The 26014-nt window shown below is 46.8% G+C and overlaps 1 protein-coding gene and 1 non-coding gene across 5 annotated transcripts; one reads left to right on the forward strand and one right to left on the reverse strand.

Moving 5' to 3' along the window:
• Positions 1 to 1940: 1940 nt before the first annotated feature.
• LOC115500239 lies at positions 1941 to 2050 on the reverse strand. Its single transcript, XR_003964475.1, has one exon. It is a non-coding gene; the product is annotated as a U6 spliceosomal RNA (small nuclear RNA).
• A 5028-nt stretch (positions 2051 to 7078) lies between these two features.
• DNAJB5 (DnaJ heat shock protein family (Hsp40) member B5) lies at positions 7079 to 15751 on the forward strand. 4 transcript variants are annotated; one of them, XM_030294215.2, is made up of 5 exons: positions 7086 to 7152; positions 7698 to 8153; positions 10521 to 10765; positions 13618 to 14219; positions 14358 to 15751. In XM_030294215.2, the coding sequence occupies exons 2-5, from the start codon at positions 7972 to 7974 to the stop codon at positions 14589 to 14591; spliced, it is 1263 nt and encodes a 420-aa protein (XP_030150075.1). In that variant the 5' UTR covers positions 7086 to 7152; positions 7698 to 7971; the 3' UTR covers positions 14592 to 15751. The 4 variants fall into 4 exon arrangements, with proteins under 4 accessions (XP_030150077.1, XP_030150075.1, XP_030150074.2 ...); XM_030294214.2 differs by having other exon boundaries at positions 8012 to 8153; positions 14358 to 15749; XM_030294217.1 differs by lacking the exon at positions 7698 to 8153 and having other exon boundaries at positions 7079 to 7152; positions 14358 to 15748.
• The last annotated feature ends 10263 nt before the right edge of the window (positions 15752 to 26014 follow it).

The following is a 26014-nucleotide window of genomic DNA, read 5'->3' on the forward strand; positions in this document are numbered from 1 at the left end:
GTATGCTATGTATCCTATCACCACCACCACCACCAAGGGCCAGTTTTAGACACATTTCTCTTCCCAATTCCTGCTGGGCTACAAAGTAGGAAAGCTAGTTGGCGATATTTTCTCCTAGTCTGAGTCCTTCTTGGTAGAGAGTTTCTTCCCCATTTTTGCAGTGTGTAAATTTTTTAAAATGTTTATTATTTTGAGTGTGTGTGTGTGTGTGTGTGTGAGAGAGAGAGAGAGAGAGAGAGAGAGAGAGTGAGCGGGGGAGGGACAGAGAGGGAGGGAGACACAGAATCTGAAGCAGGATCCAGGCTCTGAGCTGTCAGCACAGAGGGCCATGAGATCATGACCTGAACCAAAGTCAGCTACTTAACTGACTGAGCCATCCAGGAGCCCCACAGTGTTTCAATGTGTTATGACAGAGTTGGGTAAACTAAGGTCTGGAGAAGCTTTCAGAGGACTGAAATCCCCTTTTGTCTCCTTTACCTGATAAGAACAGAACCAGTATGTATAGGCAGGAATGCATCTCTTGATTGTGGATTAGAGGCAGATACTCTACCTTTTAATCACAGGGGTCCCAAATACAAATAATTGCTAATATTTTCAAATACTTTTATGCACTGGTCAGTTCTTTTTTTTTTAAGTTTTTACTTATTTATTTTGAAAGAGAGAGTGAGGGGTCAGAGAGAGAGGGAGAGAGAAAATCCCAAAAGAAGCCCTGCCATGGGGCTCGAACTCACAAACCATGAGATCATGATCTGAGCTGGAACCAAGAGTTGGACAGTTAACCGATTGAGCCACCCAGGTGCCCCTGCACTGGGAAGTTCTAAATGCTTTACATAAAACCATCTTCAAAACAACCCTCAGGTTTGTATTACAGATGAGAAAAGTGAGGAATAGAGGCTGAGAGTCACACAGTTAGGAAACAGGGGAACCAGGTTGTCTGGCTTCAGTGCCCATGTTCTTAACCACTTCATTGTGCTGCCTGTCAGAGTACACCTCAAGGAAACAGCTGCTGTGTGGTCTAGCTTATCCCCTTTCCACCCTAGAAACAGACACATAAGCAGCCGGTCCTGTAGCCATGTCACAGGATTTCTTACAACCTGCACAACTCACCCCATTCACTCACATTTCTCCCATACCTCTCCTCCCTGGAGTTTTCAAATGGAGGTCTATCAGGCTCAGAGACAGCTTGAGATCTTAAGGGTCCCTTCTTCTGTCTCAAGTTCAGTGAAGGCAAGCATTAGGACAGAAAAAGAGACATAAAAGCAGGGCCTCTGTGGACCCTAATTAAAAGCAAGGTTTCCCCGCCCTCAGTACAACAATCATGATGAACTTTAGGCCCTCTAAGGACTGTTCCCCCTCCCAACTGCCACTTGTTCTCATGGCTTGCTGGACCCTTGGCTCCACACAAACTTCCACTCACACTGCCCTCCTTTGGCTCAAGTGCACTCCTCTTATCTCTAAGAAAGTCATTCTTCAAAGGGGAAACAGTAGCTGCCAAATTTGCTAAGCATGGAATAGTGTTCTCTTTCCCACCCCACCTAAAGTGTTGCTTGGAGTTTGACCTTGCTGAACTTCAGTTTCTTTATCTGCAAAAGTCTGGGAAACAATTCCTGTCCTGTCTCCTGGGCTGATAGTTGAGGGAAGACAAGAATGAATTTGGTGAGAGGAAAGAGCTTTATACACTATAAGGCACTAAGTGAGCAGCAAGGATTTCTGGCCCCATCTAAAATCTGTGTGTGTATCATCTTCCACCCACCCACAATCACAGGCATAGCCAGGGGTACCGCTAATGGCCTCTGTCCACAGTACTGAAGTCATAGTCGAGCCAGCTGGGGATCTTCAGTCCCTCTTTTTTGTTGTTGTTGTTTCTTTTTTGGTAATATACTAATTTATTCATATATACATTCACTTTACATTATTACATTTCAACATTCATCAAAACCAAAAATATGGAAGCTTCATGAATTTGCATGTCATCTTTGTGCAGGGGCCATACTCATCTTCTCTGTATGGTTCCAATTTTAGCACATGTGCTGCTTCATGCAGCAAGCACTTCAGCCCCTCCTGTGCCATCTTTAAGTAAACATAAATACAGAGATTTCCAAGCCTGAGGATTGTCCTAAAATGCAGAAGGTACTGAAAAAATGTTTGTTTCATTTATTTCAAGTATCTTTGTTTTTAAAAAATAAATATAACACTCCTTTCAAAATTGTAACATTTGGGCAATCATACAAATGGGCAAGATGTGATCCAGCAGCTCAGGAAGAGGAGGTTGTAGTCTTCACTTGATATGGGTGAACAGTATGAGGTAGCTACAGAAAAAAAAAACTGATGTAACATGAGGCTATGTAGAAAGAAGTTCAGAGTCAGAAGTGGAAGGCAGGCTGGCTCATTTGTACACTGTACCAGCACTCCTGGAAAAAGCTAATCAGAGCCAGGCACTATGAACTGAAACCCAGCCAGGGGAGCATAGTTTTGGGAGCTGGAATGAAGCAAGACAAAAGAGGAAACCATGAAGGCCTGAGAGGTGTCTCACCCTGGAGAGAAACAGGGTTGAGGTAATGTAGATGGCTGATGTCTGGCAGGTGGGACTGATGAGGTCAATGTGACCTCAAGGACAAAGCTAAGACCAAAGGTGGAGGAGAGGCAGACTTCTCCTCAATAGCACCAAAAGGTAACTAGATACCAGGGAAGGTAGTGAAGCTGTATAAGCATATGACAAAACTGTTGAGTTGGGGGTGGGATACTTACCAGGCATCCCGTCCTCTTGAGACTTGTGATGCCTACAAATGGTTAAGCACCTTCTGGTGAATGCCCAGCCCTAAGTCCAGCTGAGCTGGAGGCATATTCAAGATTGTAGAGACCCATATGACCATAGAACATTAGAATAACTGGGTCGGGAAACTTAATTTCTTTAGTTAACCTCATAGACCAACTGTTGTACCTACAACTCTCGGTCGTGACCTGAGAGAAAAGAGTCAAGGTCTCAATACACCTGCTGTCCCTTTCCAGGATGAGCTCTGGAAAGCTTGCCTCTAGAACCTGATGTTGCATGCCCTCTGCTGGTCATTTCTAACACTATCCTCTCACTCCCAAGGCAAGAAATAACCCCTCTGAATAGTTAGGGTACTGGTCAGTGTAGGTTTAGAACAACCAGGTGAGGGGCAACTGGGTGGCTCAGTCAGTTGAGCATCCAATGGTTGATTTCATCTCAGGTCATGATCCTAGGGTCGTGAAATCAAGCCCTGCATTGGGCTTTGCTCTGAGCATGGAACCTGCTTAAGATTCTCTCTCTCTCTCTCTCTCTCTCTCTCTCCTCCCCCCCTCCTTCTGCCCCTCTCCTCCACTTGCACACTCTCCCTCTAAACATAAAAAAGAAAAACCAGGTGAGTACCAGTGAGTAGATCACTGGTCAGTGTTCAATCAGCATACAGGATCAGAACTGAATCTGCAGTTGAGTTCTAGTACCTGTATCAAAATAAGGGCTCATCCGTGTCTAGAAGGGCTTAAGCTAAGGCTGAGTTTGAGGAAATGTCTGGTCCAGGACTAAGACCAAGGTCAGTGTCTCAGGCTGAAGTCAAAGTTGACACTCAGTGTGGAACAGAAGTCTGGGTCCAAGTGTCAGCATGCAGTATGTATTCAGGTGAGATGCTAAGAGTCTGACCTCAGGTAGGAGTCAGTTAGCATCAAGGGGTCAATGTAGCATTCATATACAAGATGGAAGCATCAGGTAATAAGCACAGGAGAACTCAAACAAAAAATATTGCCAGGGGAAACATATAAGGGTTGGGGGACAGAATGAAGGAGTCACTAATTTCTAAGGACCTCTCAACCTTAAAGATGGTAATGGGCATGCTAGAGTCACGGTCTCTTCAGAAGGTAGATCCCAGTATTCCAGTTCCAACTTCCTGTGAAAGCCACCTCACCAACAATAGAATTACCACATACAAATCATAGGTACAATCTGGGGACAGGAGAGGTCCAAGGACCAGTCCTGTCACTGCAGAGAGCTGGCAGCTGTGGGGGAGTCTTGCTTTCCCCCGGATTCTCTGTTTCTACTGGCAACAGGGCCTGGCAGCCTCCCACACCCAGATCTTAGCAACCGTGGGAGCCCCTGGCAACGGCTGCCATGGCAACAAGACAGGGAACTAAGAATGGGCTAGGTGGGGGAGCACTTCCTCTGAAGTCTTCAGGATATGTGCAAGATAGGAGGCTCCCCTCCCATACACAGTCTGGGAGGGAACATGTGCTCCTGTCTAAACACCTCCTTACTGGCACCCACCTCCACCCCAGCCCCCGGGGTTCCGGTTCCCTCAGGGTGAGAAAATGAGGGACACCTAGGGTTATGACGTCTCCATAAGGAGGGAGGGTGAATTCAAGTGTTCAGAACTGACACGATCACAGATTCATGCATACACTGGGCAGACATGATGTCAACATGTCAACATCCACGAAGCTGTTTGTCATGTCGACACAGACCTACACATTTAGTCACACATGTATACTAACACAAAATCACATACACAACAAATAATACAGAATCAGGCACACTACCACACAAAAATATTGCACAGATATATTCTCACTTACAAATCACATTACAGATACAACAATAACTCCCAATCAGACTCAAACATCAAACAGATGCACTCACACATCCAGACATCTGTGAATATAGAGAGTAACAGTTAACTTTGCTGGGCATTAACTACATACCAAGCGCAGAACTAGATGCATATGTTACCTTAATTAACCTTCACAACAACTCAGTGAGGTACTATACCCGTTTTCTACACCCATTATACAAAGAAGGAAATGAGGCACAGATGTGGCAAGTCAACTCACAAGGTCAACATAGCCTACATTCTTACACCTATGGCACACTGTACACCCGGCTTCCTAACACACACCTGATACTTAGGGCAACAGGACACAGGGTGGCCATAGAGAACCCAGCAAACAATGGGGTCCATGTCATCAGCACCTGAAGGCATAGGTGCTACAACCCCCCCACCCCGCCCCAAGGTCTAAGCCCACAACATAGCGTCAGCAGGGACCAGGTAAGGCCCAGTGACTAAACTCTGCCTCCGTGTTGGCACAGGCAAGGCTGGAGGAGGCAAAATAGAACTGGAATAAGAAGTAGAGCCACCCACAGCCCAGGCCCCCATGAGTCTGGAGGTGGGGGAGTGAGAGCCCCCGGATCTAAGGAGCCAGCACCAGTCCTGGGCCCCCTCACCGTACCATGCCCACCTCCTTGTCACACTGTTCCATTCCCTCATCATCCCATCTCCCCTCCCTTCTAGTCTTTGTTCCCCACTACTCCTTCCCTTCTCATCCCCCTTCCTTACCTCCCACCCTATCTCTCTTCCCCTCCTCTTCCCATCCCCCTCACCCCATCTTCCCTCCCTTCTCTCATTCCCCTCGTGTCACCTCTTCTCCATCCTCCTCTTACCCCACTTCCTTTCTTTACTTCACAGCTCACACCCCTTTACACCTGGGACCGCCATGGTGAGTACTAGAAGGAAGGCAGATAATGGAGACTATGCAGACCTGACCTCAGGACCCCTTAGATCTCTCTCCTGCTCTGCTCTGGTACTGGTGTTCTCCAAGCCTCAGTTTCCAGCTCTATCCAGATTGTGTGAACTCATGGGTATCCGAACTGTTTCTGGGAAATGACAAAGAAAGAGAGGTGAGAGCTTCTGCCCTGGCCCTTCTTTTGTCCTCAAACCCCCCAAGAACTCCTTTCCCCTCTTCACCCCCGGATTACCCCCTCCCCACCCCCGCTCCCTGTAGCACAGATGGGCCTGGGAGACAGTGACGTGGGCGCTAGGCACCGTGTCTGCTCAAGCGTCGGCTTCCGCTGGCTACCGCCTCCGCAGCCCTGCCTGCTCTGAACAGCGGGGACACTAGGGCTGAGATTTAATGGGTGGAAGGAGGGGGTTGGTATTGAGGTGGGAGATTCTGAGTGTGTTAAGGAAATCATGTGGAGCTGAGATGAAGGGTTAAGGGGGGAGCCAGGTTTGGGGAGATCATGGGAGTCATAACAGATTAAGGCTACGATAAAACAGAAGATCATGGGGGGAAACAGGAGATATACCCAGCCAAGAAGAGGGGAAAGAAAGGGTGGGCTACAATTTGGGCACTCAAGAGGGAAGTGAGATGAAAGATTATAGAGAGAATGTTACTGAAGATTGTGGGAGTTGCTGGGGAGGGGCTGCTCATAAGGGAGGTGGTATTAGGGGATTATACAGAGGATGAAAAGGGGACTCACAACGGGAATCGGGAATCGTGGAGGCGCTAAAATTGGGAAGAACTACCAGGTTACCAAGGAGAGAGGGGAAGCATGCTTAAATTCTGCATGCCTACTGGCGTCTGTTTTGTTAGGTCACCTCAGGTCAGTGCCGGGTCAAGGTAAGGTAAAGCTAAATCAGGTCTGGTCGAGGTCAGTTTACAGTTCTGATGGAAGACAGGTAAGAAGGGGTGACCTTTTGACCCTGGTGGAGGGACTACACCTTCCAAAGTGCACTATTCGCTCCCCGACCCTCCTAAATGAAGAAAGGAAAGAATGCCGAGAGTCACCGCCAACTGGTAAGCAGTTTTCCTTTAAGGCTGCCTTTGACATTACACAGGTTCCAGAAGGTTCTCCCGGGATTTGAGCGGTGGCCAGTACGTCCCACCTTCTCAAACCCGAGATTGGACTAATATAGTTGCCCCCAGTCTCGGGTCTGAGCCCCACAGACCAACCAATAAAATCAAAGGGCGCGTGGAGTTGCCGCCCTCTGTCCCTTTCACCAATGACACGACGAGCTAGCGAAGAGGTGTGGTTGACTGATCCCAGAGCGCACCAATCAGACCGACACCAATCACTGCCTGGAATGTGTGCGCGTGTGGCCGGGTGACAGGGGCGGAGAATGGGCGGCTATCACCAAGGCACTCGCTGAAGGCTGTCCAATTACAAGGGAAGCTGAGTTGAGTGATGGGCAGACCGCGCAATGGGAGGCGCGGAGGCGGAGCCGTGGGGGCGGGTTCCCCGGCCCGCTGTCTGCGGCCGGCGGGCAGGCGACTCCTGTCCAGAGTGGAGGCGGCGGAGCCGGAGCCAGGGGAGGGGGCAGCGGCTGTCTGACGGACCGCGGTGGCGCCCGCAGCTCCTCACTGGTGAGGGCACCGAGCCAGGACTCAGGGGTCCCGGGAGCGGGGGCGTCGCTAAGCCAGTGGTCCTGGTGTCGGGGGGGGGGTGAGGGAGATTGGGGGGAGCTGGGACACTGAAGGCCCATCGTTTCTTCTGCCGTGGTGGTGCGGGGACTGGGGTCGGCAAAGTGCTCGATGTCTGCGACCCTCTAACAGCGGGCAGCCAGAGCCTGAGCTGGGGGGAGGGTCGGGCCGGGTCGGATTGGGTTCCGTGGGCGGAGGCGTTTCTGGGCCAGCCCAGCCTGTCAGAGCCGGTGACATCACCGACCACCCTCCCCCGCCCGAGCCCCCTCCCCTCCCTTCCTCTCCGCTCCTCTCGGTTCCTCGCCGCGCCTTTTGTCCCGGCCGAGCTCTGCTCTGCCCCGCCCCTCCCCGCCTGTCTGCGAGGGAGGAGACTCCGGGTCAGTGACTTCATTGAGTAGGTGCTTGGGGATTGGGGTCGGATCCTCCCCGGAGAGAGAGGCGAGAGGAACTCACTGCCTCTCAGCCCCTCACAACCACACCTGGCACAGGTACACACGCTGCCACTCACAAGAGCACGCTTCCACTGCCAGCCTTACCTTCACACTGCCGTACAGCCATTCAGACATTGCTGCACCTGTGAGCAGGTGGCCGCCGGACCCTATTCCTTCATTCTCCACACCTGGGGATCAGGTCTAGCTCCTGCTGCACCGGACAGGCCTTGCTGGGCTAGTGCCTCTGAGAACCCGAGGAGGTGGCTTCCAGAGCTGCAGCTTTCCAAGCAGGCTCCGGTGGAGCGATCAGAGGTGAGGGGCTGGGCTGGGCATGTTTAAGCGCACAGTGCTCTCCTGCCCATCCCCAGCAGCACCCCCACTACAGGCCCGAGGAGCTTTCCGGAGCTTCCCACACTTCTGGGGAGAAGACTTCTTAGCCAGCTTGATGTTTAAAATTCAGCTGGAGCCCTTAAAACTTCGAGCGTGGACGCTGAATGGGTTTGTAAAGTTCCGGTAAGTCCCTCTGGAGAAGGGCACTCATATCCCTACCACATCAAATTCTCCACATCTCATCCCCCTTCATTGCCCACCATCATCCTCACCCCATCTGCATTACATGTAAGACCCTCCTACCTCACCCTTACATTTGAATGAATGGTACCCCTTATCATTCATCTCCTATACCAAACCCTTCAGGTATCCATCCATTTTCCACAAATATCTCTTCCAATATTTCAACTCTCTTCATCTCTCTCTTTCAACCCATTGGTAACCCATTTTCCACCTCAGCCATTTCTATTTGTCATCCCTTGTCCCCTTCCACCAATACTTCATTTTCTGTATCAACCATCTCCCCTCCCTTGCTATTTCTCATTTTTCATTCCTGCCTCAACATTAACATCCCCTTCATTCTTCTCCATCAAAGGCAGTGCCATGCCATGGGGCTCCTTTGTCATTCCAACACGTGGCTTGTGGGTAAGGGGAGGGAGGGAAAGAGGGAGGAAAGGAGAAGGAAAAAGGCAGTCCCCAAAAGAGCTTGCCCTGTGTCTGTGGAGGCAAGAGAATTATAGGTCCAGAACGGTTATCAGGTGAGTGCCAGGAAGGAAGTTGGCCTCATGAAGAGGTAATACAGGGACAGCAAGAGGAGGGTGAGAGCATTGGCAAGCCGCTCCACTTGCCCTCTGCCTAGAAGCTGCTATGGTTTTCTGGGGGCATCCTCTTGGTGTACTAGGGTTCCTTCCCAGTCCTAGGGTGGGCAGAGAAGGCATGGGCTGAGGCAGAGATGGAAGACCACCCCCAGTTCCCTCTCAGACGGCTTTTACCGTTGCTTCCGAAAATGGCTGCCCACCCCCAGATGCTCTTCTCTCACTCTTCCAACCCCAGCTTCCCCCACCAGGCGTGACATGCTGGTAGGGGGAGAAGGGGGAGTACCCGCCTTTATGGAGCCTTCTCTTCGTCACAGTGAGGTGACTCCCAGAGCCATGAGTCAACTCAGCCACCTGCAACAGGCCCTGTGGGGGCAGGAGCTAGGGCCATTGTCCCTGCCTTCCTGGGGCCTTAAGTACAGCCCTCACTCCTGCCAGGAAGCCCTGTATACCTCACTGAAGCTGTGAGAGGCAGAAAAGCAGACTTCAGCTGTGGTTGCCAGCCCAGGACATTGCTAGAAAGACTCTGGTTTTCTGGGCTTGGTAGGGGTTGGCCAAGCCTCTGAAGGGCTAGAGAATGGCTTCTGGGCATCTCCCCAAATAGCCCAACTACAGGAAAGTCCCCTTCCCTTCATATCCACCACAGAGACAGTGGTGAAGGGAGATTAGAGTGAAAGAATTAGAGCCCTGTGTTTCTCCCTAAAAAAACAAACAAAAAAACAAAACAAAACAAAACAAAAAACAAACAAACAAACAAAAAGCCCTGGTGTCTGGCTTACAAGGGACTATCAGAGGAGTGTGGACCTGGCCCTGGGTCAGATCCTGAACCACAGGGCAGGTGAGGAGGGACTGGTAGGGAAGGTATTAAGGAAATGGTGATTAGTGCCTAAGTGTTCTAACAACTAAGGTTTAAAAAGGCCCTACCCCCAGGATGGTTTTGTTCACTAACACTAGTGCTTAGGTGGCACAGACATGTCTTCATACACATTTTGTGTGCAGACACTGGGAAATGAGTAAAGGGAACTGTTGCCCTTGTTGGAGGAAGGACAGTGTCATCCCCCCCTGCTAATAAGAGAGCTAGAAACGGCAGTTTCCAAAGGCTGTGAGTCATTCTCTCATCTGTCACACGTGAGGCTTAGCATAGTCTGGAAAGCAGGGACAGGGAGGCCTGGGGTCTTCAATAGCAGAGAGGACTCCAGGCACCTACACCCTGACTCAGCCTAGCTGGCCAGGACAACTGGCTAAAGACCTAGGACTGTCCCTAGTCCTGGGCCACTGCCCCAGCTGCCCTTAGCCTGGGCACCATGCCTGAGACATGGCGTAAAAGACCACGATGCTCAGGTGACCTCACCCAGTACACTGATCTTCGCCAGCTTCTGTGTGTGGGCCTGTCAGTCCATGGTGCCACCTCACACGGCAGGGCCTCTCAGGGGTCCTCAGTCTAGCCCAAGGACCTGGGCTTTAGCTGAGCCCCTAATAGGCCACAGCCCCCAGCTTCCTGCTGGGAAAATCTAGGAGCTGAGGAAAGAATCACAGAATCCTAGAATGTCAGAGCTGAAAGAGACCATCTAGTCCAAACCTTTCATTTTACTGATGGGGAGACAGGGGCCTACAGAACAGGCATGACCTGCTGAAAGTCACACAGTGAGTCACTTAGGGATTGCAGGATCGTCAGGAGCAGGGCTGGGTCAAAAGGGAATAGGAGCTTCAAGGACTGGCCCTGGGTTTCTTTCAGAAACAAGGAGACAAGTACCGGTCCAGTGGCTGTGATGGGAAAGGATTATTACAAGATTCTTGGGATCCCATCGGGAGCCAACGAGGATGAGATCAAGAAAGCCTACCGGAAGATGGCCTTGAAGTACCACCCAGACAAGAACAAAGAACCCAATGCTGAGGAGAAGTTTAAGGAGATTGCAGAGGCCTACGACGTGCTGAGTGACCCTAAGAAACGAGGCCTGTATGACCAGTATGGGGAGGAAGGTAAGAGAGCAGTGCTCCAGGCTGACGCTGGCCCCCTGTCCTTGTGTGGGGTGCTGGGTGACCCAGTTCTTGTAGCAGGGAACTGGAAGCTGAGGAGGGGTGATGGAGGCAAGTGTTCTCCGCACTGACACCCAGAAGAGAGTAGAGACCACCACTCCCCAGACTTGGCTTACATAGTTCTCCCTGCCTCTCTCTGCCCCTCTCCCTCCTCAAATTCAGGCCCTAGGGACGTCTGAAGTCCAAACCAGAGGCTTTCCCCCTCCCTTTTTTCCCTCCCAGCCTTATTAGTCCTGCCTGAAGTCCCTGCTGCTTCATTGGCTGCTAGGGAAGGTTAGGGAAAAGGCGTGTGTGCCTTGGCTCTCTGAGGAGAGAGCATTTACATTCATCAGCATAAAAGTTTGGCCCTTAAGCAGCCTGGGAATTAACCACTGGAGCTCTGATATAGAGAGATGATTCTCTCCTTCCCTGCCACGTCAGGCCAGCAGGACAGAGAGGGAGCTTTGCCTCCCTGAGGAAGTGGCAGGGATCCAAGGATGGAAGGGGAACTGCTGCTGGCATCTTGCCCCCTCCCTGACGTAGCTGGTGGCCAGGCACAGGGTGGCAGGAAAGGCCCAAATAAAGCCTCTGAGAGGGTGGCCCCTCCCAGTACATCCCACAGGCATGATGTAGCTGCTAATTCTGGGCCTGCCCCTCAGGGCCGCCTGCCACCCGCCAGCCACAGGCACCTGTCAGGCTATATTAAGAGACATTGTCACGGCTGAGGACTCTCCTTCCTAAGAGGAACTGCCCTTCCTGCCCAACAGCATCTACCTTTCTTCCACATTCTCCTCCTCCCTCTCCCCACTCTAGCCACAAAATTAGATAGTCTGATGATATGTGCATACCTGCTACAGAGTAGATAGGTGCTCAAAAGAATGTTCTTTTCCTCTCCTCCTTGCTTTGTATCCCATGCCCCTATCCTCTGCACACCCCAGTCCTCCCAAACCCCTCTTCTTATTCTCCATGCACTAATTCCTTCAGGTCTCCCCTGCTCACCTACTAGACTTGCCAACTCCCAGATTCACAGGCATCTGCTAGAATCTTTGGTATTCTCTCAGCTAAGAAATTTGTCTCTCTGGGATGGAGGGGTGGGAACAGTAGGGCTGGGAAGAGGGAAGCAGTGCAGATACCATGCCCCCATGTGACCTGTCTAGGAATTGCACTCTTTTCTCCACTTGGCCTCACCTTTGTTAGCTGGAGAGCTACCCAGAAACTTCATCCCTCCTGCATGTCCAAGCCCAAGTGAAGGACAAAGTTCAGCCTCTAAACCCAGACACTGGGTCCTAATGTCAATCTACATCCCAGGAGGTCTCCTAAGAATACAGCACAACCTTAAGGAGAAACCCAGGGCCTGGGGAAGGACAAGCGGCCTTGAAAATGTGGGTTATATTTCTGTCTGCCCTGCCCCTTCCCCAACAGCCAGCCAGAAGACTTGTGCACACAGACTTTGTGCACAACCCTGGCTAGGGACAAGTTGCTCCCAGCATGAAAAAGGGGGTGGTGGTGACACAACAGGAGTCCCTACAGAGAAATTACCCCCTCCTGTTGTTATCAGTCCAATATCCCTCTCTCACTGAGCTCTGCCAGGCTTCTTAAACTCACCTGGTAATCAGACCCTCAAGAAAAGAAAAGAACAGACCCTGAGTCTTAGGGGAGGGATGAAGAGGCAGCTGCCACAAGTCTCTGAACTGCCTGCCACTTGGCCTTTCTAATGAAACCCAAATCTGTTCTTGCAGTCCCAGGAAATAAGAAGCTAATTTAATTTAGGCTTAGACTTCCACAGCCAATTGAAATTCTAGATAAAAAGCCTCAAAGAAAAGGGCCCCTTCCCCTAGCCTGGGCCCCACCCCAGAGTCTATATATTCTAGAGAATTTCTCAGTGTTAACCGCTTCCCTAACTCCTCCCCACACCCCCTAACACCACCACTACCATCTCCCCATGAAGGTTGCCTCCCACAATCTGAGCTCCTTAGACAGGACCTGGCTCCAGAGAGAGCAGCTACGGCCATTACCTGCAGTGGGCCTGCTCGTTCATGCATTTTGGTTGCTTTGACATTAGGTACGGGGTATAGGACTTGGTGTTAAGTCCAAGAAGCTCTGTTCCCATTGTGTTCTATGTCTGTCTGGTGTGTGAATGGCACCCCTGGAGTTGTACAATAGTGTGAGCTCTGAGTGTGGAAACAAAGCTCTTAAAAACTTTAATGAAATAGCTCCTCATCTCCAAACTAATGAGCTTTCCTGCTTTTTGGGTCCCTCTTGATTTCCCATTTGGATAGGAGTTAGAAAAAAAAAAGGGAACTATGGGTAGAAGCAGAATGAAAGCAGGCTTTCTCCTGGACTGTATCCCCACCTTATTTGGGACAGGTCACTTACTGGCTTCCTGTGTAGTCAAATCCTCTCTGATTTTCCCTTGCTCTATGTGTCTTTAGAGATAAACAAAGATTTGGGAGTCAAGTATGACTGTAGTGTGATCCCAAGCCGGCCACTCGAGGCTTTGTGAGACATCTTTGGGTCATGGGTACATGGAAGAGACTACAGGACTACAAGTCCTGTTCTCCAAGTCTTCTACTTAGCTTTTCTATCTATTGTAACTCAGCCTCTTGAATCTCATGATGTGCTTTATTATTAAACATATAATTAAGAATAAAAATTAATCTTGTCAGAGGTTTTCTTACTCTATTAGGCTAGTCCTCTCTGTGGAAGAGAGGTGGCTTCTTTCTCTAGGCCCATGAACTGGGGGCTAGAGGGCAGGGGGTGGAGATTGGAGTGGGGCCGGGACCAGCTACACTATCCCTAACTTCTCCTCCCTCCAGGCCTGAAGACCGGCGGTGGTTCATCAGGTGGCTCCAGTGGCTCCTTTCACTACACCTTTCACGGGGACCCCCATGCCACCTTTGCCTCCTTCTTTGGTGGCTCCAACCCCTTCGATATCTTCTTTGCCAGCAGCCGTTCCACTAGACCCTTCAGTGGCTTTGACCCAGATGACATGGATGTGGATGAAGATGAGGATCCATTTGGCGCCTTTGGCCGCTTTGGCTTCAATGGGCTGAGTAGGGGCCCAAGGCGGGCCCCCGAACCACTATACCCTCGGCGCAAGGTGCAGGACCCACCTGTGGTACATGAGCTGCGGGTGTCCCTGGAGGAGATCTACCACGGCTCCACCAAGCGCATGAAGATCACAAGGCGGCGCCTCAACCCTGATGGGCGAACTGTGCGTACCGAGGACAAGATCCTGCACATTGTCATCAAGCGTGGCTGGAAGGAAGGCACCAAGATCACCTTCCCCAAAGAAGGTGATGCCACACCTGACAACATCCCTGCTGACATCGTCTTTGTGCTCAAAGACAAGCCCCACGCACACTTCCGTCGAGATGGCACCAATGTGCTCTACAGTGCCCTGATCAGCCTCAAGGAGGTAGGGCCTGGGTCAGGTTGCGTGTGTATGTGTTGGGGGCAGGGGAGAATAATGGGGACATTCTTTCCTCACTTCAATCTTTTCCTCCCTTCCCACTCAACCCCCCATTTTCCTCACTCTCTACCTCATTTTCCCCAGGCGCTGTGTGGCTGCACTGTGAACATTCCCACTATTGATGGCCGGGTGATCCCATTACCCTGCAATGACGTCATCAAGCCAGGCACCGTGAAGAGACTCCGTGGGGAGGGCCTTCCTTTCCCCAAGGTGCCCACCCAGCGAGGAGACCTCATTGTCGAGTTCAAAGTTCGCTTCCCAGACAGATTAACACCACAGACACGACAGATCCTTAAGCAGCACCTACCCTGTTCCTAGGCTCTGCCCCAGCCAGCCCAGAGTCTACCACAGCAATACCCCCTACACTCACCCACCCAATGTGCACCCAGCTTGATGTCCACTGGACACTGGCAACTTTTTCTAAAATGCAAAAAAAAAAAAAAAAAAAAGCCACTGGATTTCAGGAAAATGTTCCTGTCCCTGACCCCTTTCAGAGCTGGGCTGCCTTGGGGAAGTGGGTGGGAGGTGGGGAGAGCTAGCCCAGGCCAGGGGTCAATTTTCATGTCACTAGTTTCGAATCCAGTTCCCACTCCAGTGGCTGGAGAGTGACCTGAGTGCTACTTGAAGATACAGAGATTCCTTGTCCATGCCTGTAAATAGCATGTCCTCTTACCCCTCTCAGCTTTGCTAATACCTCTCCTCTCCCTTCTCTCCAGCTTCCTCCCAGTGGCAGAGGAAGAAGATAGAAAGGACACTGCTTTCCCACCCCAGCCCCACCCCTAGGTCCACAGTGTCTAAAGTTAATGCACACATATTCACACACACGAAGCACTCACCTAGAGCTATCTGTGCCTCTCCAGAGTTAAGAAGGGAAGGTCCGTAACCCATGAACCGGGCCACTGAGCACGAGACACTTTTCATTAGGGCCAGGAAGGTGAATGGGGGCTTGGCAGCCTCCCTGAGAGCCCCCCACACTACCCAGATCTCCCTGCTGCTCTCAGGAGTGTGCAGGGGTGGAGGGAGGGGAAGAGGGCCTGCTGTATTAAGGCTAAGAGGTAGGGGGCAGGGTCCATCCCCCAGCCTTCATCAGGAAGGGAAAGGGCTTTGGGGTCAGATGACAGCTATTCCCCACCAAGAGATTCAGGGTCACAGGTTTCTCCCCACACCTCTGAACTCAGGGCCTAGCCACCCTCAAACTTCCAAATCCCATTTTTGTGATACGTGAAGCTACTTCTTACCCTTCATGGAGGCTGTGTGGGGAATTTCTAGCCCTTTAATGCCTGTGTGACCCCACCCCACTCCCACAATTGTATAAAGGTCAAGTAGTGAAGGAGCTAGGGGAAGACTGCTTCAGCCAGGTCCTGGGGTGGGGTCTTTAGGTTTTCTCACTTTGACAAGCCCCTGAATGTTTTTATAGTAGTTTTTTTGTATTTTTTTGTAATGACAGTATTATGGAAAAAAAAATAAAGTATTTTAAAAATAAGGCATCTGAGCAGGAGCAATGAACCTGGGATGGGGGCAGGTGTCAAGTGCCACTCAACTTCCCTCCAGGGCCCTGGTCACCTCTGAGAACTCCAGGTGGTTCTTCAATATAAGGTGGAGCTGACTCCTTCCTCTAAGCCTAGGCTCATGGGATTTCTAATTTTTTTTTAATGTTTATTTATTTTTGAGAGAGATAATGTGAGAAGGGGAGGGGAGGAGAGAGAGGGAGACACAGAATCTGAAGCAGAGTCCAGGCTCAGAGCCTGATGTGGGGCTTGAACTCATGAATGGTGAGATCATGACCTGAGCTGGAGTTGGACACTTAACCAACTGAGCCACCCAGGCTCCCCAAGGCTCGTGAGATTTCTAAAACATATACCCCAAACACAACAGAGACAGAAGATACCACTCGGCTATTAGCAGAAACAAATCTATTTAGAATGAATAAATATCCTTTGTTGGATATTTGAAGGATATGCTAGCATGAGAATAATTTTCTCTACATAGACTGGAATTTTCTTTTGAGAAAAATTGTCCTCCTGGGAGGCAATGGAGGGAAGACTTTCTGGCTAACTAGAAGAGATACATCCCCAAAGACAGAGCCTGGGGCAGTGGAAAGAGTGGCTTGAGGTACTTGGCATCTTTGGCTCACGCTGACAGGGCCTGGCTGGGGATGCAGGCTTCCTGAAAGGCAGGAGCACTGTTGCTGATCCTTAAATCTTACAACTTTCTGGGGATATCTGTCCTTGGCTCTGAAATATCTATCCCTGCTGAGACAACTCTGATACTCAGGGCCTGCATGATGCATTTGTTACTTTCCTTGGACTGGGTAAGGAGGAGCCCTATAGTCACAGAAATGCCCATCTGTAGGCTATGCCTGGGCCTAGACTTTCTACTGGTGCTGACTTTCCTCCATGCCTGAGCCCCAGATCCTTCTCTAAGATCAAGCCCACAAGAACCATGCCCTCCTGAGCTTCAGTGTCCTCAGTGCCATGAAGGCATCTCTGCCCTCACCTGGGCCTGGGCTCCATACAGAGGCTAACACCAACTACGCTTTAAGAGGGAACTTCTGCCCTTGATTTTCTCCTGGGACAACACCAGTGGGGAAAAAAAGCTCCTCATCATTTTACCTAAAGTACTTTGGTGAGGAGCCTATTCCTTCCAGTGAGAAATCAAGGGTTCTTGCTCACAAGAGTGTCTGCTAATTTCCTGGCCCCGGGTGGGAGATCCCCAATCCTGCATCTGCTACTCCTTGCTTTCTTGTTTTGGGTCCCATAGGTTGTCTTTCTCTTCACTTGGGGCTAAATTATTATCCTGGCCCTTTCCTCAGGCCTCAAGTTTTGGGATCCAGGTGTTCTCAGCCAGACTGCTTCCTTCCTCTGGCCTCAGTGTGTTCATAGAAGACCTGGGAAGCTGTCATATCTCCACTGAGCCCTCTCTGGGATGGGCCTATGAGTCCTTAGAAGCCAGGCTATGTGAGGCCAGGGTCATTTCAATGAGAAATCCCTGAAGCTGGCTCTGCAACTCTACTTGCAGTTGCACCTTTCCCTTCTTGGAGGCTGCATGAGGTATTTGTGGTACTTTAATGCCTGTATAATCCTCTACTCACACACACACACACACACACACACACAGACACCTATATAAAAGTCAAGGTAGTAAAGAAAGTAGGGGAAAAATTAGTCAGCCAGGTCCTGGGGAGGTGGGTCTTTACTGGGTCTTCTCACTTTGAGAAGCTTCTGAATCCTTTTAAAGTAGTGTGGGGTGTGTGTGTGTGTGTAATTTTGTAATGACAGTACTGTGACCTTACTTTGCTCATTTGTATGACAACAATATATTCTTTAAGGTTTGGCTATCCTGAATTTTGAGCAACCAGTACTCTTGGTGGTAGGGGCCATTCCTTGGTCACTGGAGCTCTTTGACCACTCAGACATTTAGCTTCTGGGCATCTCCCAGCTCATTGACTCTCAGAACATCTTCAGATTGTGACTTAGCAGCTGGCATCTTATTGGACTTCACTATCTTCCTGGACTATCTGGCCCTTGAAGGAATCCCTAAATTAGTATCCAATATCCTTTCCCTAAAATAGAAACTCCAACAAGATGCTCTCTTTAGCGATGATCCCTTCCAGACACTCTTCTCTCTGTTCTCTACCTCTGGGGCACTGCTCCTCCATGACTGGAGTCTGTTGGTGTACAACTCCGCTCGGATCCCTTGGGTCATGTCCTGCCATCATTTGGAAGTGACTCGGGACTGCCTCTCTTGTTCCCCATACAGTTACATTGTGCCATGATTTGTCCATGATGATGGGCAAAAGTTTGTCTGCTCTTCTTCTTGGACTGGGGTCCTGTGTGAACCATGACCAACATCTCAGGGCCCTCTGGTTTCCTTGCTCTCAGCTGAGGGGGCAGGAAAAGGACTATCCAAGGTAGAAACTGAATTTTTTGTGATCAGCCTGTCCTCTGACCTGCACAATGGCTTCTTTCAAATTGCTATGCAACCTTGACTTAGCTATCCCCAAAACATGGGTGGCTGAGAGAGAAAAGTGGATCAGAGAAGAAACCATAATTGGGTCTTTATTAACTTAACAGTTATATGGATTCAAGGACCTGGTGAGGTAAGCACACCCAAAACTATAAAACTTGGGCTCCCTAGTGCTTATCTAATGCCTAGATCAAGGAAGGGAAGCTTCCAAGAGGTATTCAGGCAGTGTTCCTGATTCATTGAGGGTACTAAATTTCCAGTTCCCAAGTGACTTTAAAGACTTCCCAGGAGGGGACAATGTATAATTGGCAGCAAGCCATGAGCAATACATACCTAGACACACAATGAAACCACTGTGATAGACCTGCCCCAGCTTTCTGTCCAAGTAAACTAAGGCATTTTCCAGTTGTTTCCAATCTAGGTTCTCTTTTGAACACATTGATAAGTCATTTTCTGACCATTTCTCTGAATGACTCAAGTCACTCTTTATCTCCTCTGCAGAATCAGCTCCCAAAGCCTTCATGGAGTAGCTTTCTGAATTCCTTGATAGGTAACAATTGGGGCCTTTCTTCAAACTATGCCTCAGACTCTTCCCTTGGTCATTCCATAACTGGAACTTTACTGGGCCCCTCCCATAAAAACTTCCTGGGTGTCACAATCCAATCTTTCTTAGATCCTTGCTGCTTTGGCTCAAAAACACAGAGGGCTGTGAAAGCCTTATATTGTTCCTTAGCTGAGATTTGTCCATTGGTTGCCACAAGACTGCATCAATACCAGAGACTCTTGGATCTTGCAAGCCAAGAGCCACCAGTACACCCATGGGACTCTTTCAAAGGTGGTGCTTTAGCTGGTTCCAAGTATTATTACTTACAGGACATTCTCTAGGAAGAATGGAAACTGGCACATAGGACCGGGAGGCCAGACTGTATTGAAGAAGGTTAAAACTCACACATTTTCAAACTACTTCTGTAACAGGTATTCTATTTCAGTTGGGGTGAGATATTGTCCCTCATACTGGGTCCTAGGAAAGGATACTCCAGATACCCTAATCTGGGGTGGAGAAGAAGGTAGTAGGAGTGGGAATAAGGATTAAAGTTTGGCCTGAGGTAGGGCTGGTAATGAAGCAGGATTCAGGACTGGGAAGCAGTAGGGAATCTTTTGCCTGAATTTGAACTGAGGGGCAGAGGAATGGGCATTAGAAACTATACTGCATAAAACAAAGGGAGACTCCAGTGGGGAACAACCACCAGAGACCAGGACAGTAGCCACAAGGGACTAACTGTGCAGAGAGGAGAAAGCCTAAGATAGCTGCCTCCATCTATGCTGCAATGATTCTCCACCAGATTTGAGAATGTGGGAGCTGCTGAAGACTGTGCAGTTGCTCTTGTTTATCTTCAGTGATCCACAATAGTTGGTAGCCTATGGTGTCCTGCATGTCAGCAAGTGACTCAAAAATAATCTCAGAAGAATATAAACATATATCCCCTTAGCAAAAACTAGGAGACTCATTGGTTCCAGTGATTTAATGAAACCCCTGTCCAATCATTGACTGACCACTAAGTTAACCAAGCAGAGACTTGAGTGATCACACATAAAACAAAAAGGGGCACTCAGTCGGTTGAGCATCTGACTTCAGATCAGGTCATGATCTCACAGCTCATGGGTTCAAGCCATGTGTCGGGCTCTGTGCTGACAGCTCAGAACCTGGAACCTGCTTCGGATTCTTTCTCTGCCCCACCTCCATTGCATGTGCACATACTTGTCTCTCTAAGGAAAAAAAAAAAAAGTAACCCTGAGGAAGCCCAGACATCAAACTTACTAGACAAACACTAAATCAGCTGTTTAAAATAAGTTCAAAGAAAACTATGTCTTAAAAAAATGAATGGAAAGTATGAAAACAATGCCTCACCAAATAGATATTGTCAAGAAAGAGATAGAAATTACTTTTAAAAATATAACCAAATAGAAATTCTGGAGTTGAAAAGTACAATAACTGAAATGAAAATTTCAATAAAAGTTCAAGAGCAGATCTGAGAAGGTGGAAGAAAAACTAATGAATTTAAAGATAAATTGACTGGGATTATGCAATGTGAGGAGCAGGGAAAAAAAAAGAATAAAAATGAAAAGAGCCTAGGAGACCTGTGGGACACCATCAAGAATAACAATATACAAATAATAGGAATCACAAAAAGAGGTGGGGCATGGGCGGAGGCAGAAATAATATCTGGAGAAACAATGGCCTGAAATCACCCACTTTGACTGAAAGACTAGTCTACATATCCAAGAAGCTCAACAAATTCCAAACAGGATGAACACAAAGAGATTCACACTTAAACACATCATAATCAAACTGTCAAAAGACAAAACAAAAAGAGAATCTTGAAAGAGGCAAGAGAAAAGTGACTCATCATGCACAAGGAATCCTCAATAAGGTTTAACAGCTGATTTCTCATCAAAAGCCATGAAGGCCAGAAGGAATTTGTTGACATACTCAAGTTCTGGAAGAAAAATTCCATACTCACCTAAACTATCCAACAAAAACGAAGGAGAAATCAAGACCAGATAAACAAAAACTGAGAATCCATTGCTAGAAAATCTTACCTACAAAAAATAGTAATGGGAGTCTGTCAGGCTAAAATAAAGGAAACTAGACAGTAACTCAAATCCACATAAAGAAATAAAAAGCACTGGTAAAAGTAACAACAAAGGAAAATATGAAAGATACTATAAATGCATATTTATAACTCTTTTCTTCTTTGGATTTAAAAGATGCCTGCATAAAGCAATAATAATAAATCTGTGTTGATGAATGAGAGCACAAAGGAGGGAAAAGAAAATGAAACTAGGAGCAAAGCTTATAGAAGCAAACTATGTAGGAGCAAACTAGATTGTCATAAATTAAGATTTATTAAGATAAAGATAAGAAAATAAGATGAAAGATAAGATTTATTAGGATAAATTAATAAATATAAATTATGATAATTTTTACACCCAGGGCAACCACTAAGAAAATAATTCAAAAATATAGTAAAAGAAACAACAAGGTCATTAAAATGGCATACCAGAAGTATCAATTTAACAAAAAAAGGAAGCAGTAATGGAGTAACTGAAAAACAAAAAACCATAAGAAATATGAAATGCTAACAGCAAAATTGTAGACATAAATCCTAGTACCACTAATTATATTAAGTATGAGTGTATTAAACTCTCCAATTAAAAGGCAAACACTGGAAACATAGATTAAAAATACATGACTTGGGGCGCCTGGGTGGCGCAGTCGGTTAAGCGTCCGACTTCAGCCAGGTCACGATCTCGCGGTCCGGGAGTTCGAGCCCCGCGTCAGGCTCTGGGCTGATGGCTCAGAGCCTGGAGCCTGTTTCCGATTCTGTGTCTCCCTCTCTCTCTGCCCCTCCCCCGTTCATGCTCTGTCTCTCTCTGTCCCAAAAATAAATAAACGTTGAAAAAAAAATTAAAAAACAAACAAACAAAAAAACATGACCCAACTGTATATGCTATCTACAAGAGGCAAAGTTTTGCATTTAAAAACACAAGCTAATGGGGCGCCTGGGTGGCGCAGTCGGTTAAGCGTCCGACTTCAGCCAGGTCACGATCTCGCGGTCCGTGAGTTCGAGCCCCGCGTCAGGCTCTGGGCTGATGGCTCGGAGCCTGGAGCCTGTTTCCGATTCTGTGTCTCCCTCTCTCTCTGCCCCTCCCCCGTTCATGCTCTGTCTCTCTCTGTCCCAAAAATAAATAAACGTTGAAAAAAAAAAAATTTAAAAACACAAGCTAAGGGATGCCTGGAGGACTCACTCAGTTTAGCATCCAACTCCTGATTTTGGCTGAGGTCATGATCTCAGGGTAGTGGGATTAAGCCCCAAATCAGACTCTGCACTGAGTGTGGAGCTTGCTTGGGATTCTCCCTCTCTCCTTATGCCCTTCTCCCCCTGCTCATGCCCTCTCTCTCTCCCTCTCTCTTTCTCAGTAAAAAAAAAAAAAAAAAAAGTAAATATATTGAAAAAGATATATTGTGCAGACCATAACCAAAAGAAAGCTATGAGGCAATATTAATATCAGAAAAAATAGACTTTGAAAGAAAAATTTTTACAAGAGACAAAAAAGGGGTATTTTATAATGATAAAAAATTAACCCATTAAGAAGATAAAACAATTATAAATTTTTTAATGTTTATTTATTATTGAGAGACAGAGAGAGACAGAGCATGAGTGTGGGAGGGGCAGAGAGGAGGAGACACAGAATCCGAAGCAGGCTCCACGCTCCAGGGCTCCAACCCACAAATTGGGAGATCATGACCTGAGCAGAAGGTGGGCACTTAACCAACTGAGTCACCCAGGCACCCTGAAGATAAAACAATTATAAATATATATGCATCTAACAAAGAACTTCCAAAACATAAAGCAAAAAATGACATAACTGAAGAGAGAAATAGACAATTCATAAAAAAATAATTGGAAATTTCAATACTCCACTTTTTTTCAATACTCCACTTTCAACAATGTGTAAAAACAACCATGCCAAAGATTAACAAGGAAATAGAAGACTTAAAAAATAGTATAAATCACCTAGACCTAAGAGACATCTATAGAGCATTCTATCCAATGATAGCAAAATACACATTCTTTTCAAGTATGCATGAAACATTCTCCAAGTTAGACCATAGGCTAAGCCTTAAAACAAGAATTGATAAGCTTAAAAGGAATGAAATCATACCAAGTATTTTCTGTGATCACAATAGAATGAAAGAAATCACTATGAGAAGGGAATCTGGGAAAATTATAAATAGATAGAAATTAAACAACACCCATTGAAATAACCAATGTATTGAAGAAAAAAATCACAAGGTAAATTAGAAAATACTTAGAGGCAAATAAAAAAATATCAAAACTTATGGGATGGAATGAAAGCAGTGCTCAGAGGGAAATTTATATCTGTAAATACATTTTTAAAAATTTTCAAATCAGGGGCGCCTGGGTGGCGCAGTCGGTTAAGCGTCCGACTTCAGCCAGGTCACGATCTCGCGGTCCGGGAGTTCGAGCCCCGCGTCGGGCTCTGGGCTGATGGCTCAGAGCCTGGAGCCTGTTTCAGATTCTGTGTCTCCCTCTCTCTCTGCCCCTCCCCCGTTCATGCTCTGTCTCTCTCTGTCCCAAAAATAAATAAACGTTGAAAAAAAAAAATTAAAAAAAAAAATTTTTTTTCAAATCAACAACCTAACTTTGTATCTTAGAACTAAGCTAGATAAAGAAGAGGAGGAGGGCACCTGGGTGGCTCAGTCAGTGAAGTGTCTGACTCTTGATTTCAGCTCAGGTCATGATCTCACAGTTCATGAGTTCAAGCCCCACATCAGGCTCTGCACTGACAAAGCAGAGCTTGCTTGGGATTCTCTCTCTCTCTCTCCCTCTCTCTCTGCCTCTCTCTGTCTCTCAAAATAAATAAATAAACTTAAAAAAAAAAAGAAGTGGAGGGCCACCTGGGTGGCTCAGTAAGTTGACCATCTGACTCTTGATTTCCATTCAGGTCATGATCTCACAGCTCATGGGATGGAGCCCCAAGTTGATCTGCATTATTAACACAGGGTCTGCTTGGGGTTTTCTCTCTCCCTCTCTCTCAGCCCCTCCCCAGCTCACATATATGCTCGCTCGCTCTCTCTCTCTCTCTCTCTCTCTCTCTCAAAATAAGTAAATAAATAAACTTAAAAAAAAGAAAAAGAGGAAAGAAACCCCAAGCAAGCAGAAGGAAGAAAATAATAAAGAATAGATCACAAATAAATAAAATAGAGTATAAAAAAATCAATGAAATCAAAAGTTGGTTGTTTGAAAAGATGAAAAAAACCCCAAATCTTTAGTAAGATTGACTAAGAAAAAAACAGAGAAGACTCAAATTACTAAAGTCAGAAGTGAATGTGGGGACAGTAGTATCAACCTTACAGCAATAAAAAGTATTAGAATACGATGAACAACTGTATACCAACCAATTAGATAACCCAGAAGAAAGGGACAAATTCCTTGAAACATATTATGATAGTTAATTTCATGTGCCAGTGTTACTAAGCCACGGGGTGCCCAGATACTTGGTCAAACATTATTCTGGGAGGTGTTTTGTGGTTTTTTTGAGGATTTTTGGGGGATGAGATTGACATTTTATCAGTAGACTAAGTAAAATAGATTTCCCTCCCTAATGTGGGTGAGCCTCATCCAATCAGTTGAAGGCCTGAAGAGAATTATAAGGCTGACCTTGCCCAGAGTGAGAGAGAGCTTTCTGCCTAACAGCCTTTGAACTGGCTTTTTTCCCAGCCTTCAGACTGGAAGTGAAACATCAGCTATTCCTGGGTCTCAAATCTGCCAGCCTTGGGACTGAAACTACATCATAGGCATTCCTGGTTCTTTGGACTTAAATTGGAACTAAAAAAAAATCAGGTCTCCTGGGTCTCTAGCTTGCCAACTCACTCTGTACATCTTGGCATTTGCCAGCCTCCATAATTGTGTGAGCCAATTTCTTATAATAAATCATATATATGTGTGTGTATACTGTGTGTGTGTGTGTGTGTATATATATATATATATGTGTGTGTGTGTGTGTGTGTGTGTATTTATGTGTGTATGTATATATACATATTTTTTGTTTTGTTTTATATGTATATTTATCCTATTGGTTGTTTTTTCTGGAGAACCCTAATACACAGACGTTACCTAAACTGTCTAAAAAACAAACAAACAAAAACCAGAAATCTCAACAAACATATAACAAGAAATTGAATCAGTAATCAAAAACTTCCAAAAAAGAAGACATAGAGATGGTCAACAGACACATTAAAAGATGCTCAACATCACTAAATCATGAGAGAACTGCAAATAAAACCACAATGGAATATCACTTAACACCTGTCAGAATGGCTGAAATTAAAAACACAAGAAAAAACAAGTGTTGGTAAAGATGTGGAGAAAAAGAAACCCTGGTGCAGCCACGGCAGAAAACAATATGGAAGTTCCTCAAAAAACTAAAACCAGAAATACCATATGACCCAATAATTCCACTACTGGGAATTTTTTTAAACGTTTATCTTTTAGAGAGAAAAAGTGTGAGCAGGGGAGGGGCAGAGAGACAGGGGGACAGAGTGTCCAAAGAGGGCTCTGTGCTGACAGAAGAGAGCTCCTTGCAGGGCTCAAACTCATGAACTGTGAGATAGTGACCTGAGCCTAAGTCAGACGCTTAACCAACTGAGTCACGCAGTATGTATGTATGTATGTATGTATGTATAAATGTAGATGTGTATATATATAATGTGTATATATATGTATATATGTGTATATATATGTATATATGTATATATATATGTATGTGTGTGTGTGTATATATATATATATATATATATATATATATATATATATGTATAATGGAATATTACTCAGCCAAAGAACATATGCAACAACCTGGATGGACCTAAAAGGTATAATTCTAAGTGAAATAAATCAGAGAAAGACAAATGCCATATGATTTCACTTATATGTGAAATTTAAAAAACAAAACAAATGAAGAAACAAAGAAAAAAGGGAGATAAACAAAAAAACAGGCTCTTAAATATAGACAACAAACTGGTGGTTGCCAGTGGGGAGGTGGGGGTGGGGTGAAATAGGTGATGGAGATTAAGAATACACTTACTTGATGAGCACTGAGAAATATATAGAATTGTGGAATCATTATATTGTACACCTGAAACTAATATAACACCGTATGTTAATTATACTTCAATAAATAAATAA

The sequence above is a fragment of the Lynx canadensis genome, chromosome D4 (assembly GCF_007474595.2).
Source record: "Lynx canadensis isolate LIC74 chromosome D4, mLynCan4.pri.v2, whole genome shotgun sequence".
Lineage (NCBI taxonomy): Eukaryota > Metazoa > Chordata > Mammalia > Carnivora > Felidae > Lynx > Lynx canadensis.

Excerpts from the sequence above, each read along its gene's own strand:
- DNAJB5 (XM_030294215.2), top strand. The coding sequence starts at position 7,972 with ATGTTTAAGCGCACAGTGCTCTCCTGCCCATCCCCAGCAGCACCCCCA. Across the intron at positions 10,766-13,617 it reads TGACCAGTATGGGGAGGAAG|GCCTGAAGACCGGCGGTGGT; the intron begins GTAAGAGAGCAG and ends TCCTCCCTCCAG. Across the intron at positions 14,220-14,357 it reads CCCTGATCAGCCTCAAGGAG|GCGCTGTGTGGCTGCACTGT; the intron begins GTAGGGCCTGGG and ends CATTTTCCCCAG.